Below are 13,966 nucleotides of genomic sequence, written 5' to 3' on the forward strand. Positions count from 1 at the left end.
CTTAGCTACTAAGGCACTTCCATATAAAGTTTCAGCTAGGGTCGAGGTTAGTCTCCTAGGGGTAGCAGTGTAATCTATCAAATTCATCCACTAGGAGAGGGGGGGTCCTTAATAGGGGAGGACAAGACTAAAGAGGACATGTTGGAGGAGTCATGGATATGATAAGAAGATGGGTCCTGACTCATTACCATAAGGGGATAGTCCAAAGAGTCACCAACAGGTATGAGACTCAAGAAATGGGGTAAGGTATTCCTATAAGAAGTGGGCACAACAATTAGGGTGGTGACATTAAAGCATGGGCTAAGACTTTCTCTAACGTTGTTGTCGGTACGAGGAATGGAGAGATAAGTCCAATCAAGAAAGACACACTCGTTAAAATGTAACGCTAGATGAGTCACTCCTAAACTAGACTCCAATAAAACAAAAGGAGATTCATTACTCAAATTCGGCTCAAAAACTTTCAAACCCAAATCAGTATCTTCTGAACTCATAGTACTATGCTCAATAGAATCATGATAAATGGGTTTAGGGTCAATTAAATCGGGAATTAAGTGTCGTTGAACCACTTCCGACTCGATACTATTACCATCAAGATTCTCCAAAGTCAACTCAGTAGGTAATACGACTAAATCAGGATCTTCCGAATTTAAATTCAATGTGTCGAATGCCAGATTGGCTTCTTTCAAGATCATATTCCTATCGTCCAGGCATACTTTGTCCAAAGATTTATCATCGGTGAGACTAGGATCGGGGTGGGTTAAGGTGTCGACGTTTAAAGGTTCTAACTTTCCTAGCTCAGGGTTTAAGTCATTCTGGGAGTCTGATTCAATCACTTCTGTTTCATCCTCAAAGAATTCTTCGTCATTGGTGATATCACTAGCATCCACGAAATGGATGCACTCAGTCTCAGGTTCAGGGAATATCTTCTTCTTAATGTTTTCCTTTATTATAATCATACTTGCAGGGTCAAGGACTGGGGAGGCGAAAGGTTGACTGGGATGGCTAGAAGTAGGTCCAAGTGGGGAGTCATAAGAGATTGGTCTAACAAAAGACCTAGTAGAGGGTCGGCCATCAAGGTTAGGTGAAGACCTATAGGGTGGGGCAGCAACCCGGATGTTACTAATGGGTGGGTGGTCTTGACCACAGTAAGGTCCACGGGTTGTCCCAACGAAAGAGGTAGGGTTATGCTCTAGATGACGGTCACTAGTAGAGGGTCGGTATTTTAAATTAAGATCTCTCCTCATGTCATTCCAAGTAGTGTACTCACCGCGAGACTCTTTATGGTCTTCCAATCTTGCCCAAAATTGAAGAGCTCGACCTTTAAGGTGAGACTTAGCGATGCTAACCTAGTGGGACTCAGGGATATGACACGATTCAAAATAATCTTCTATTTGTCTAACTCATTCCCTAAAGTAGTAAATGTCCAAAGAACCATCAAAGGTAGGCAGACGATAAGGTGACTCTAAGTGAGGTCGTGGAGGCCTAGGTTCAGGTCTCAGGTGATAAGCTGAGTGGGGCATGTAGGTAGAGTGGGGATAGTCAACGGGTTTCTCCGTCATAATTCTAGTCATATTGCCCACTAGATTAACGATGTCATTTAAAATCTTTTGGAGTCTTATCGGGTCCATTAGGAAGCGTCAAATGACACTCAAAGATGATTAGGTGTAAGGGATGTCATTTAGACACTAAGTTAGGCTCACTTAGACTCACTACAGGGGGCAAAGGTTGCAGGAAATAATAGGGCAGCAAGCTAAAAGATGGACAAAGTTATCTAAGCTATTTGGGCGGACTATGGAGTGCGGACAGCAAGTGACTACTACCTAAAACTCGCCCAAAAGGTTACTAATATGCGCAGGAATTAAGTGGACAGCAACTTAACAATGGTCTTAGGTCACCTAAATGTCACTAAACGGTGCAGGAAACTTCTGGACAGCACACTACAATGCTGAAATAATTGCGTTAAGTGTTGGGTTAGGTGTCTAGAGTGTGAACAGCACTTAAGTACATGAAAAGATAACCTAAAACCCACTAAATGCGTGCAGGAATTGTAAATACAGCAGTGAAAAACAGTGAATAAGCTTAGATATGCGATGATATGCATGCAAAAATTAAACTATAACATAAGGTTAGACCCTAGGATGTTTTTCTAACATGTCATGCATGCCTACCATGCTCTGATACCAAACTGATGTGAAACGTAAATGCCATGTACTTGCTTAGGTGGCAAGATTAATTAAATCCCAAATCAATTTGGGGAGAGAGAATGTAAATCTGATATTAAATTTCAGATTAAGTGGAATTGGCGGGATGAATTTGAATTTAAATTCAAATTTAATGTGGAGAATTAAATTGGATGAGAGGAAATTGTGGGAGGTAATTATGGAGGCTTAATGAGGGAGCCTATTAATGAGATAGGTGAGAGATTATGCCCAATGAGGAGGCCGACCACATAGAGAGGGAGGAGATTATTTGTCATAAGTAGAGTGGGGCCCACATTACTAATCAAAGATTCAATAAAATCTGAATTAAAATTCAGATTTTGAAAGAAAGGAAAATTTTCAATAATAGGGCTATCAATTAGAATTAATTGGAATTTCAAATTCAAATTCACATCCAATTAATATGAAAGCCTTAAATCAATGAACTATTTTAGGAAAGTCTTCAATGCCTCTTGAAAACAAATTTGAATTTCATATTTGAAATTCCCAAGAGGGAGGCTGATGGCTTGGTCGTCCCAAGGAGGTCGGCGGAGCCGACGGTGGTGGGATTGGCCTGGGATGGCTGGCGGTGGACTTATGGGGGCCGGTGGAGGGGATTTGGGAGGATGAGAGTTTGGTTAGGTTGAGAAGAAATAAATTGGGTTTAGGAAAAAGAAAATCCGGAGCTACACACCTCGAGCAACACCTCCAATAGAACTCACAAAGAGATCTACAAGAGCCACTTCCTCAAGAACTCACAAAGAGATCCTGGGAATTTCGGAACTCACAAAGAGATCCTTCATCCTCTACTAAGCACAGTCAAGCTTATACAAAATTGTGAAGCAATTCATGAAGTTGACGAAGGCTTAGGCTTCGTTAGGGATTAGCTTTTTTACTGCTTAATAAAGCAACTTTTCAATACAAAATTTCCAATTTTTTAACTAGAAATTTGCTTTAAGAAACATAAAGAAAGCCGTCCCAAACTAAGCCTTAGTGAGATACAAGGTTAAGCATGAAACAAGTTAATATGAGAATGATTACTCATTTATCCTCTACTAAGCACAGTCAAGCTTACACAAAATTGTGAAGCAATTCATGAAGTTGATGAAGGCTTAGGCTTCGTTAGGGACAGCTTTTTTACTGCTTAATAAAGCAACTTTTCAATACAAAATTTCTAATTTTTGTACTAGAAATTTGCTTTAAGAAACATAAAGAAAGCCGTCCCAAACTAAGCCTTAGTGTTTACCTATCCTTGCAAGCCGATTCACCCATTTTGGAATAGAATTTCCAGTCAACTTGTAGCAGACGTCCTTACAGAAATGGTTGCAGTTCTTAATAATTAAATGATATGTATCCCCATTGTAGTTTGTAGAATGATGTTCCATAAACTCTCTGACCTGAATTGGATCGAGACAAGTCGTACCCATGAATATAGACTTCCTAAATCTGAAGCCTGGGCATTGCTTAGGCTCAACCTCAAAAACTCCGCTTGTTGCATAGTCGTGCGCCCCAAATGCATACTCCACACCATAAACTGAAAGCATGTAATTGTAGCATTATAAAACTTTAGAATATCCTTTTAGATATTAATGTAAGTGTGGAGTTCAAGTTTATATGCAAATGACGTCATGATTTAGAATTCAATGTACAAAGCACTCTCAAGGACAAATCATAATGATCTAGATATATACAAACTAGTAAAGTTAGACAAGTATCTCAAAAAAAAAAAAAAAAAAAGATTAACCATAAAATTCATCTCTATTAAAGTTTCTATATTAGTTGCAAAAACCCAATTAGGAAATTTTCAATTAGTAATTGATGAGGTATGGCTAAGTATACATGAGAGTGAAAATTAGTCTTAGATCGGATAGTCGAAAAATATGTTAGCATAAAAATAATAAAAGGTTCGCTTTCAGCCATAAACTTAAACTTCTGGGTTAAAAATGAGTTTTCACAGATGGTGTATCAAAGTCCAACTTAGTGTATGTTACTTGACAATATTAAAAAACTTTAGTTTAAGAGGAAATGATGGACAAATTGGAGGACTCTCATGTGAAGGGGGTAAGGATTGTTAACATGTGAAAGAAGAAAGCTAGTTCTACGACTGATAATCAAAAATATGTTGGTATAGAAATAACAAGCGTTTACTTATCTCATAGGTTTAAATATTTGGACTAAAAATGAGTTTGATCACTAGTATATGAGGGCCATGTTTGAACCTCTTTGATTTAAACTCCTCAACATACATATCACAAGGTCAATGTGTTTCGAACTTAGATTACAACTATGAAATTCATAACAGTTGGTGAAATGCTACGTTAAAGAGAGTTTTACTTTCATTGATGTTTGCTCCTTACTGGATTGAATATATATCTGCTAAAATGTTTATTTAATTTTAAGCATTAGCTTTACTTTAGGTTAAAAAAGAAAAAAGAAAAAAACTTTTTGCACGGTTTAATTCTAATTAAATCTAACTTGAATAAAGAATAATCAAGTATCAATCAAAGAATAAACTATTGAACATGTACTTTATGAAATGAATGAAAATATTAATTAATAATAAAGGAAAGAATATATTAAATATATTTGGTGCAGGAGATGTATTTTTTTCTCAGATTAATTTTTAAGAATATATCCTAGAAGGAAAATCACCATTATCCTCCAAATTAAATTTTGATATTACCATCTTCAAATGCAACATCAAAATAATTCAATCTCTTTAACATCTTTAAAGCTATAGTGGCATGCACAATTTCAAGGATTTTTAAGATTATTTGATCATGAGTCATAAACATCAAACCTATCAGGCTTTCATAATGGATGACTCTCATTGCATTATAAGATAATTATGAATTCAAAGTGTAAAGAATTTTAAGTGACTTGGAATCAAATACATAGATTCTTCAAAATATTTTGCACGTATTAAATAATTTTGATTAGTACAATACATAGAAATATTGAAACTTCAAAAAAAAACTTCTCTACATCCTCAAGGATCCTTGTATTTTTTATATACTTGATAAATATTTAAATATACACAAACATTGATGAAACTCAATTACCATATAATTCTTATATTGTAGATCATAATCAGTAGCATGATATTAAATTTGAATAATCATTAGCAATCTAGAAGGAGAATCTCTCTCTCTCTCTCTCTCTCTCTCTCTCTCTCTCTCTCTCTATAAATATTTTTTATATACCTCAAGGATCCTTGTATTTTTTTATATACTTGATAAATATTTTGCACGTAGCATGATATTAAAACGGGATGCTTTTCAATCTGCTAGATTGTTGTCATCTTCCTCGTGGTGTCCCCCCCCCCTCTTGGATGGTGGAAGATCAATTTGGATGGTGCGCTCAGAAGGTCGAATGATGGGGGAATTGGCATTGTCGTTCGGGATGATAAAGGTCTCCTCCTTTCGGCGGCAGGTTGGGGGATTTCTCACTGGGATAGCACTCAAGTGGAGTTGCTGGCGTTTCGGTACATTAACGAGTTAGTTCTCGACTGGATGAATGATGTGGAGGGGGGTTATTGTAGAGGGTGATAATGCCAGTGTTATCCAGTTCATGCAAGACTACAAAGAGAGGGAGCGGTGGAAGACTCAGCAAACTGATTGTTTAGACTTTGAATGCAAAAAAGTTTTGTTTTTACATACCAACCGGCGTTTTAACTCGGCGGCCCATTTTTGTGCACAGAAGGCCATCGAGCTCTCTTTTTTTTGGAGGGGAGGGGATAGTTCTAATGTACCGATTCCTAAGGATTTTTTGAATATCCTTGAGGAGGATAGGAGGGGTTTTTTGGTAGAAAGGCCGCTTGGCCGTTAGTTTCTCTTTTTGGTTTCTTTACTTCTTTTTGTATGGCTCCTTTGGTTTTATGAATGCAAATGCAAAGTTCAGCTCTCTCTCTCTCTCTCTCTCTCTCTCTCTCTCTCTCTCTCTCTCTCTCTTCTAAATTAATTAATATAATAGAAAGGGAGTATTTGGCGAAGCTAATAGAGATTTGGAAATAGATAGGATGAGAGAAATGATGGAGAGACCTAAAGACAAATAATTGTTTAAAAACATCTTTTTATATGAATAAATTAGAAAGATACTTATAAGAGGTTAAAATTTTGTAATTTGATAACTTGGTTTATATCATGGCATTTTTGCTCAGCTAAAAGAATGTGAAAGGCAAGCCTCAAGCGCCCAAGGTGATGATGCAGCCGGTAAGGTCGTATGCCCCACAGTCTAAACATCTCTTTTAAGTAACCTTGGGAAATTTTACCACGCTCACCCCAAGGCAAGTCCCAAAAATGCCTTAAAAAATACTTTAACTCAATTAGTTACAAAATGTCAAGATATCATACATGGCTATAATCATATATAGAAAATAATTATCAAACTGCATACTGCAATTGGTTTCTACAAAAGACACAAATTTATTCAAGAGGACATATAACTTTATTCCCGAAGTCATGATAGAGTAGCAACTAGAAATCTAAAACTGTTTATCTGAGAGAAGGTTGTTTTTTAGAAAACATGGCATCATTCCTCTTCTTTCTTTTCAAATATCTTTCTTTTCACATAGGCAACATAGAGGAATGAAAAGAACATGAGCATGAGCAAACAATAGGAAAATATGGATTACTACTCTATGTTATATCCCGACCCGGACAGGTTCAGTCCGGGATTTCTCCCGCTCATGCAAGCCGGCCGTCCCCCTCTTGCTCCTCCTTCGTCCCTTTGCACACGAGCAACTTAAGCGGCTCCCAATAGCGGTTTTCTCCCTCCAATCGTACAAATCACACAAGTTCTTCGTCGTTTTGAAATTTTCCCACTCCTGCCAACATCTCTCTCTCTCTCCAATTTAACCCAATAGATAACTTAGGGCATCACTTTCACTTCTTTTCTCCCTCTCTAAGCCACCGAAAACTCCTTCCTCTTCCTTCTTCGTTTCTTCCTCACAATAGCAGCTCTCGACGAACTAGTCTGAAACTCTTCCCTTTGCACAATGAGTTTTCCTCTTTCCTTCCCTCTTTCTCCTCATGTTTCTAATAATTATGAAAAAGTTCTTTCAATATCTATTTCAAGGCTAAATTTTATTTATATTATTTTTTCGCATAGCTTTAAATTTCTTAATAAGAGTTTTTGCATTGCTTTGAGATGAAGTTTTATCTAAGTTTAATGTTCTACTTAACCAAACCCTAGGTTATCTAAGTACTCGATGTCAGCTTCTTGGACGACAAAAAGGTGGTGGTCATCTTGCACGAACCTTCTGAGCTGCTGCCCTCAATCTCTCTCTCCAGGTACCTCTGATCCTCTAGTAGTTGAGCTAGGTCTATAACCTCTCCCAAATCAAGAGGCCTCATCACTCTAACTGTCGCCCGAATATCTGGTTTAAGCTCTTTCATAAAGTTTCAATTCAGTACAACCTCCGGAAGCCGATCAAGTTGGTTGGCCAAGTGCTCAAATAGCTCACAATACTCCACAATTGTCCTCTCTTGCATCAGGGTAAAGAACTGCTCACAGAAGTTTAACCCCTGCTGGTTCCAAAAAGTTCCAACAAGCAATCCTTAAACTCCCTCCAGGTTCGTATGGGCCGGCTCGTGTCCCTCCATTGGTACCATGCTAGAGATCTTCCCTCCAAGCAGATCTCGACTGTCATCGATCTTTCCTACTCTGTCAACCTATTGATGGTAAAGTACATTTCCAACTTGTAGATCCACTCATGGGTATCATCTCCTTCAAAAATAGACATCTTCAACTTCCTCACCCTCAGATCTCCTTCGACACCCCCTCTTCCACCAACATTTCCTATACCCCAAGAGGGGTGATACCCCAAGGGGGGCGGTTCCACCCAATTGTGACAATCATCCATTTTCCGCTTGTATCCAAACCTTTCATCACAAGCTCACCTTCTCCCTTCAAATTCAGCACCACTTCAATCATCCTCCTTTCAAATTCGACACCCCTCGATCATAATCAAGCCCTCACCTTTCAAATTCAACCCCTTTCCTTTCAAATTCAACACCCCTCTGCTCATGCCCAACCCCCTCACGGCTCTCCATATACTCTCTACTCGACTCCTTCATAAGCATAAGTTCTAAGGGAGGCATTTTTTATGCTACCTCCAAAATCTCCACCTCCTGATCTTCACTTCGCCTTATTGGCTGGATTTCCCCAATTCCTTAGCTGTCGGCGGCTTCCCTCACCTCAGTCGGAGATATTTTGATTTGGCCCTTGAGCAATTTCTTCAACATCTCTTCCACGATGAAAATTTTTCCATCGATCTTCTTGTGGACGGCCGCAACTTGACTTTTGCAATCTGAAATTTGGGTTTGGAGATTTGAAATTTCAGATTTCATTTGTTCAATCTCCCCCTCCAACGCTTCTACCTCTCTTCCTTCCATAGGAAACAAAAATGGCCAAACAACAACGGATTTGGCGATCAAGCTGCCAAATTCAGCAATACGAAGGGGAAAACACAGTAGAAATCAGCAAGGAAGTCCTATATTTCTACCTAGGACAACGCTCTGATACCAATTTGATATGAAGTAGTTGTAGAAATTCAATACCTCTTGGCTGAAATTGAATTTCAACAATCCAAATACAATCTCCAATGTAGAAAGATAACAGAAGAAAACTCTCTTCAATTGATGGAATAGGGAAGAAAAGGAATAAGATACAATGAATCCCCAATTGGAGAGGAGGATATGGCTCTCCCAAATCTCTAGCCGGCGGCTAGAGCTCAAAACTCCCTAAGAACACTCTAAATTTCAGCAAACACAAGATAAAACCTAACCCTAAGTTAAATAATATATTTAAAGCATACAAAAATATAGTAAATGCCAAAACAGCCCTCATAATTTGAATTTCCCTCCTAATCCCCTCTTTAAGTTCCTCTTAATTATTGGCCTTAAATGCTGCTTGGCTGTTGGGCCTCACCTCAATTAAACAGACGTTTGCACCGCCTAAATAGGCGAAAGCATATTCAGCTAAACAGCCGGAAGCCTGTTCCGCATCTAACATATTTCTATATTTTGAAGTACTTCGAAATAACAGGTTGAAATTGCGAAAATTTAAATTTTGGCCAACTTTATAACTTGTTTTGATCGACTTGGAGTTCTTAAATATGATATCTAATGCAATTTCCAACTTAGCAATCTTGGTTTGAAAGATTGGATTTTAATTTACTTGTAACAAAACAAGCTATTTATATTACAGAAAGCATGCCCAATTCATATGTATTAAATTGCTGTCGTAACAATACCACTATGCCATAAACTTGAGTAAACAGTGGTTGGGTTTGCCACAACCAAGGAAACACGGCATGCATCAATCCATCTTTAACAGTGGCTGGGTTGGCCAACTTTACACCATTGAGCAAACATTGCCAACCATCACCAAAGCATCAGGCATTGACTACTACTAATTGTTGGCGACTACCAGCTGTATGTCATTTGTTGACACCATAACCTAATTTAGGGGCTCATTGCATATTTGATGAAGTTTAAGAGAGGAATAAAAATATTCCTTAGATGGTGGTAGTTTTGAGCCATGGATGTTCTTACTAGACATTTGCAAGAAAATGTACACTGAAGTATTCTTTTTGCTGATAATATTCTTCTTGATGATAAGACTAGAAAGGGAACTTAAGGTAGACTTAAATTATGGTTTTCGTTTGAATAGATCTAAAACCAAATACATGAAGTGTAATTTTAGTAAATAATAAATCTAGTGGGGGGATTGTGACTTTGGGCTATCAAGTCATTAATAAGAGTACACATTTTTGATATATCGGGTATATTGTTCATAGTGATGATGAAATAGATGGAGATATTATTAGTAGAATTCCAAGTTGAATGGTTGATGTGGAGGGATGCATCAGGCCTATTGTGTGATAGAAAAGTATCCCTCAAATTTAAGGGAAAATTATACAAGATAGTGGTGAGACCTGCAATGCTTTATGACATAGAATGCTGGCCATTAAAAAAGAAGCATAAAATTTAGTTAAGTTTTGTAGAGATGAGGATGCTCAGGTGGTGAGTGATTTTACTCTTAGAGACAATATGCGAAACGAGCATATACGTGAAAAAGTTGGACTAGCTCCAGTGGCAGATAAGATTAGAGAGAGTCGCCTCATATGGTTTAGTCAAATAAAATGTCAGCCTTCCGATGACCAAGTTATGAAAGTAGATGTATTAGATTTGGCTTATGTTAAGAAAGGTAAAAGTAGACCTAAAAACACTTGGTTAGAAAATATTAGAATTGACTTTTTTATTATATTTAAATGAGAATTTGACTTTTAGCATGACAGAATGAAGAAAAATGATTCATACATCCAACCCCACGGAGTGGGATAAAGGCTAGATATTATTATTGTTGTTGTTATTGTAAGGTGGTAGTTTTGAACAAGTTAATAATATTGATGGGTTTTGCTGCATTCCTAAGAATCGGCAGCTATATAAGTAATTCAATTAATTGCAGTGGTATATCAGTAGAAATCCTTAGAGAATACTCATTCAAATGAACATTTAGTAACTACACAATCTATTAGTGTTGCAGAATAAATGTAACAATGAAATTGTATCTTTCTGTCTTGTACCATGTTGTAGAAGAGATTGCTTTAAATATAACAACATTTTAGTTCAAGAGCCACAAAAAAACGAAAGAGAAAAACAAAGTATCATCATATATGCAAGCCATGTGGTAGTAGTATCTTCTCAAATAGAACCCAAATGATAACACAAGGAGCAATACCTTCAACCCCAGAGTGGAATATGCCAAGGCCTGCCCAATAAACATAACCATTCAAGGGAGTCAAGTCATACACGTTTAGATAAACAGGTGCATTTCCTGATGTTTGACCAGCTGACCGAACTTTGGGGAACAAAGAAAAGCGTACTGCAGATTTCCTTCCCACCCGAAATGACATGAGAGAACTCCAACCGTTTTTTGAACCTGACTTCATAATTCTTCAAATGATAAAGAAAATTCTCAAATTTTGTTTTCATTAAAATACACCTAGCAGGCTAACAAGCATAAAATGAAGGACAGGTTGCTCTCCAGAATGAGGAATCACCATAGAAAACAGTAGAAGAATGAATTTATCTTGCCTACTAGGTTATCACATTACAATTATTTAATAAGATACTGAAATCACAAAACTGACTGGAGTGAAAAGCTTCAAGCAAAGATTCAACATACTTTCTAGACCCACAACAGGATATGAAGAATCAGTCTTCAAGTGACAATGACTACTATATATCTGCATAGAGATACAAAAATAGACAGAAAACAACTAAGGAGCTGTTTGGTTAAGTGTCATGTAGCTATCGCTATTATTCTAATATCAGAATTATTACCATGTCAATATTATCTATCAAATATTATATGATAGACTCAAAGGTATCCCGCCAAACGTTTTTCAAATAGCCTAGCATTAAGTTTCACCCAATAACAAAACAAAAGGACTGAGGTGCCATTTAAGTCTTCATTTGGGACGGCTTTTTTGTTGCTTCTTAAAGCAGCTTTTAAGTACAAAAATTAAAAATTTTATACTAGAAAGCTGCTTTAAGAAGCAACAAAAAAATCGTCTCAAACGAAGCCGAAGTTTTATAATTAAAAGTTATTAGCAAACCAAACAAAGACATCTAAAACATATCATGACATAGAAAATATCAGCCAATCAAACAGAGTCAAACTTATAATCAGCACAACTTTAGACTTCTGAGCAACTGTTCAAACCATTAAATAAACTTTGTAATTTCCGAAGTGATTGTCTTCAGGGAATCAAATACCCTTCTTCATCATCTAATAAGAAAGGAATTTAAAATTTTTTTGAACAAAAAAAAAAAAAGGAAAGACCGGTCATTGAGATCACTCCAAGCATGACCCATATTTGAAAAGAGAAACCCTACACAAAAGTCAGATAACTGTAAGGGCTCATTCTGTTTTTTGTAGATGGAAAAATATGTTTTTGGGGCTGTTTGGCTATAAATAAGATCTAGTATTAAATTCAGATTTAGTAAAGCTTAAAAGGAATAAAATATGAAAATTACATGGCAATTGTTAAATCCTGCTAAATCCGAACAAACTATTTGACTATTTATTTCAGGATTTAAAATTTGTGAGAGGAGAAAAACTTAAATTCATTAAATCCAATAAATGGTGGGATTAAACAAATCCTAAATTTAACCAATAATGGAATTGAAAAGATATTTATCAAAACACAAAAATCTTAAAGTTAAATCTTACCTAAATCCAGCCAATAATAAAATACCAAACAGCTCCTTCGAAAGTGATGATTCTGTGTTCACTCATTTTGGGCGTGAAAATCGCCAGTTGTTACAGATTTTTAAGACGTTTGAACAGTTAAAAATCCATAATGATTCCTAAATACATCCATCCAAACAAGGGAATCCAGTTAACTCAGTGTTTTTCTGACTTCAAGCAACCAATGAGGCTAAAAAAAAAGCTCTATCATGAACTGTTTTGAAAGATCATGCACCGACCTTCAAACCTACATTTCCACTAAAATGCACAAGCAACAGAAGAACAAACCCTTACCTGCACAATTTAATGAAGCAATACCACAGTTTTTTTAGCAGAAATCTTCAACTTCCCAAAATGATAACTAACCCACTATTCACAAATAAACTTAAACAGAAAAAGAAAGAAAAAACTAAAGAGCAAAACACGGGTAACAAAGCACCCAACGCCAACCAACTCTCCCAATTGCCACTAGATCCAGCTCAAAAAGCAGCTTCTAGAACTTCACAATCACAATAAAAACCAACAAATCACGAGAAAACCCTAAAAGAAACTGAACCGGCGAAAGAGAACACAAAAGCAAGGAAACTCACTTACCCGCCCGGAAAACCACTTCACTCTGAAAGAAAACCACCTCAATGTGAAAGAAAACCACTTTCCCCCACTTGCCAAACCACCATTGCTGCGGCCGGCCCCGCTCAGCAGCAACCGAACCTCCTAGAACATGAAGCGAACCACTCAACTGGACGAAATCCAGCGTCCCGGGAGGAAATTATTAGGAGAGACAGAGCGAGATTTCTGGAGATTTGTCGTGGAACAAGAACAGATGCTCTTCGTGTAAGTGCCTTGGCATTGACTGCCATCACCCCCAAGTGATATTCAAATCCTACACAACAGCTATCTATAGTAAAGGTAATCGAACTGATCAAATTATTTGACTTGCATTAAGTGTAGCATGAAACTAAAATTGCAACGTAGGATCGTGTCCATCCAACGGCTATGGTCCGTTTATATATTCTTTTCTTACAGCTGCCGTGTATATAAATATAGCTATCTTAAGAATATATATCCTAAATTCAATTTATTTCAGGTGTCTTTCAAATGATTAGATCATATAGGTGTCCAAACTAAAACATACATATACAAGTGATAAACACGATATATATTTGACAAAGAAAACAAAGGTAAGTTAATTAAAAACTCAAATCATTCATAAAATGCAATAACTAGTACATCCAAATAATAATAATTGTGATACAAGCTAAAAGGAATATAAATATAACAAAAAAGCAGGAAAGAAGCTATCTTACTTTCAAAATCAAGAAAAATTATTCCGTCAGGTTATCTGACGTAAAGATACATCAGGTAGCCTATAATACGTCGCCACGAGCACTTATTCTTTACCGTGCGGCCCGACGACCCGACTCGGACCGAATCCGGGATTACTATGTTCGCGTATTGCTCGGTATTTGCTCGGTATTGCTAGGTATTACTCGGTATTGCTTGGCAAT

General features: G+C 37.0%; 1 protein-coding gene across 4 annotated transcripts in view; it reads right to left on the reverse strand.

Annotated features, from left to right (window-relative positions):
- LOC110105274 (deSI-like protein At4g17486) overlaps nt 1-13,332 on the reverse strand; it is a 21,444-nt gene extending 8,112 nt beyond the window's left edge. The window contains exons 1-3 of one of the 4 annotated variants that reach the window (XM_020834707.2): nt 13,053-13,332; nt 10,944-11,144; nt 3,445-3,732 (exon numbers count right to left, since the gene is read on the reverse strand). In XM_020834707.2, coding sequence (XP_020690366.1) covers nt 3,445-3,732; nt 10,944-11,118 — 463 coding nt within the window. In that variant the 5' untranslated portion in view covers nt 11,119-11,144; nt 13,053-13,332. Of the gene's footprint in view, nt 1-3,444; nt 3,733-10,943; nt 11,159-11,390; nt 11,473-12,440; nt 12,732-13,052 lie in introns of those variants that run through there. The other 3 variants (XM_020834706.2, XM_028696086.1, XM_028696085.1) reach the window with 3 other exon arrangements.
- Nucleotides 13,333-13,966: the final 634 nt, after the last annotated feature.

This window comes from Dendrobium catenatum, unplaced genomic scaffold (assembly GCF_001605985.2).
Source record: "Dendrobium catenatum unplaced genomic scaffold, ASM160598v2 fragScaff_scaffold_716, whole genome shotgun sequence".
NCBI classification, from domain to species: Eukaryota; Viridiplantae; Streptophyta; class Magnoliopsida; order Asparagales; family Orchidaceae; genus Dendrobium; species Dendrobium catenatum.